General features: G+C 33.5%; 1 protein-coding gene across 2 annotated transcripts; it reads left to right on the forward strand.

Annotated features, from left to right (window-relative positions):
* The first annotated feature begins 17 nt into the window (after positions 1 to 17).
* Positions 18 to 2125, forward strand: LOC117213009. 2 transcript variants are annotated; one of them, XM_033458219.1, is made up of 5 exons: positions 18 to 247; positions 491 to 644; positions 1489 to 1634; positions 1761 to 1986; positions 2058 to 2125. In XM_033458219.1, the coding sequence occupies exons 2-4, from the start codon at positions 545 to 547 to the stop codon at positions 1818 to 1820; spliced, it is 306 nt and encodes a 101-aa protein (XP_033314110.1). In that variant the 5' UTR covers positions 18 to 247; positions 491 to 544; the 3' UTR covers positions 1821 to 1986; positions 2058 to 2125. The 2 variants fall into 2 exon arrangements, with proteins under 2 accessions (XP_033314110.1, XP_033314109.1); XM_033458218.1 differs by lacking the exon at positions 18 to 247 and adding an exon at positions 254 to 378.
* Positions 2126 to 2660: the final 535 nt, after the last annotated feature.

Consider the following 2660-nt stretch of genomic DNA (forward strand, 5'->3'; position numbering starts at 1 on the left):
TTTTGCAAAGTTTAACAATAAATTATATTACAATTTTAAATTAACATCAAATTTTGAGCTACACACATCTTAGTAATTAAATCTGTATGGTGTTATCCGTTTTTACTTTAAGGTGATTTATACTTCGTGTTTATTACAAATTTTTGCAGTCATCATAGAGAACATACAGAATTAACATTTAAGTTTGGAACGTTAGTTCAAATGCCTGATTACTCAGCCAAGGGATGCAGAAACAAGTCAAAGAGTGGTAAGAAAATGTATTATCTTCCAAACGATCCCAAACGAAGAGAGTAATTGCGAATTAATTGCGTAACTCTTGGTGGAAAATAGAATGTAATTGAATATAAATCCAATTTTTAATATATTATGTTTAACAAAGTATTCCAGTCATACAGTATTTAAAAAAAATATATAATAAGCATAAAAAATGTATTTAAGTTTTCATTAATAAAATTAGACACTAATGACTTTACGCTGTTAATTTCCCTAGGCCATAGTTGTACACACAGGTCTGTTAACTGCTGTAAAGGAGATAAGGTTCTTAATGTCGCAAGATGTACTTTACCAATCGGTCACCATTGAACACTGCGATCGAGTAGCTAGGATTTTGTGTTTGGCGCCATTCTTCGGTGAAAGCACTAAAAGTAAAGAATATAAACTAAAGCAGTAAACTTATTCAATAACTAATACTATATTATGTATTTATTTATACTATACTATATTATGCATTTATTTCAAGCAGATACATCTACAATACTCCATTTATTACAGAAAGCATTGTTTAAATGAATATTAATTATGAACCATTATTAAACATGCATTGTTATTACCAACAAACAAGTTTAACAAGACCACAATTTTCAAATTAAATATGTACACATATCTTTAATGCTTTTATATTTGACGCATATATTAGAAAGTAAGTTTGTTTTTAGTTTTTTCTTAATTTATTAAAAAATTGTGTAACTATTAACATTACCTATAACATACGTAAATAGTGTCATATTTAAAATATTACCCATGATTAAAAATTTTCAATGTTATTAAATTCTTTATTGAGGAAGCTAAATTATAATAAAATTATAGAGTTTACAAAGGATTTTAATAATGAAAAAATATTTATTTTATATAACATTTATTAGACATTAGTTAGATATAAAATAAGAATAATATAATCATAATAATCATATATCTAAGATAAAAGTTGATCTCTATGATCATTAACATGGTGTTGCTTTTTCCTCACACCCTCCTGCTACACGCTTCGAAGCAGAACATACAGCGAGTAGATATTACGGAATCAGATCCAACAGCAAACAATACAATATGTATAGAACTCTAACCATGGAAACACCAACACCTTTGGTAGCCGAAGTTATGCACAAGTAACTAACCAATCGCCACCCTTAACACCAACATAGCCAAATCCATCAGTAATACGCTCAAGCAACCACCGTTACGATACTAACTAACGGCAATTACTTCCAGATGTAGCAGTATATGCACCACTGCGAACAGGCAGTACATTGACAGAGATTATAGAAGTAGCATTGGCAACTACTACTTATGAACCAAATAACAGGCAAACAAAAATAATTCCGCAAGACTTTCTTGACAAAATCAGAGGGAAAAAGGTAAGCGAAAGCAAAATGACAAAAACATAGAGCACGTGAAAGCAAAAAAACATCTAAACAAACTTGCAAAGGAAATAGAAAGTAAAATAAAAGATCATAATAATAACGAATTCTCAAAATTCATAGATTCACTTTCTGCGTACGAGAATTCCAACTATTTCCTATGGAAAGCCACGAACAAAATAAAGGAGCCAATTAAACTAATCCCAGCAATCAGATTAACGGACAACACATGAGCCAGAAGCACCGAAGAGCAAGCTGAAGAATTTTCCAACCACCTTTGTTGAAGTTATCTCTTCGAGCAACGCGTGATGAATGTGTAACAGAAATATATTTAAGTATAAGTGTAACTGTAAGTATAAGTATAAATATAAGCATAAGTATAAGTACAGTGTATACTAATCCAGAACCACACTGTGGCAGCGTTACATTACAACAGAGCTTCGAAGCCATGAGTCTATGGGTATTTATATGTCGGAGATGAAAGAACACCGGAGCCTTTGGAATTTTGGATAATCCCGCAACATTGTAATCTAGAGTCTACTATAGCTGTAATTAGACAATTGTAGTTATTCAATCCGATTGTAATTGTTCGCGAGTTGTGATAATGAGTTTGGGCTCGAGGCGACAGCCAGTCGCCGAACGTAGCCGCGGTCACGGGATGAACGCTTTGTTTAACAAAGGTATGGAGTAATTCTATAGCTCTCTTTAAAAGAAATATTTGTAGCGGCACGCGACAGTAAACATTTCAACGGTTTCTGTCCTGTGGCTCGCCACACGCAGATCCTATTCTTCGGGTATGATGGTTACCAAATGCCGACGCGTCTCCACAGTACGTGATCAGCTAGTCCGAGGGCCGTTATAAACACTAAGATCTAGTTACCTAAAGTCCTTCAAACGGACAAACAGTCTTTGTCCCAACTACGGGAAGTTAGGGGAGATCTATTTTTTCAACGAACGATGTCTCCCACTAGCAACTTTCCCTCGAGGGCGGCTAGCATCTTTTTCTAACTACCGATATGGAGA

Source organism: Bombus bifarius, unplaced genomic scaffold (genome assembly GCF_011952205.1).
Source record: "Bombus bifarius isolate JDL3187 unplaced genomic scaffold, Bbif_JDL3187 scf7180000008452, whole genome shotgun sequence".
Lineage (NCBI taxonomy): Eukaryota > Metazoa > Arthropoda > Insecta > Hymenoptera > Apidae > Bombus > Bombus bifarius.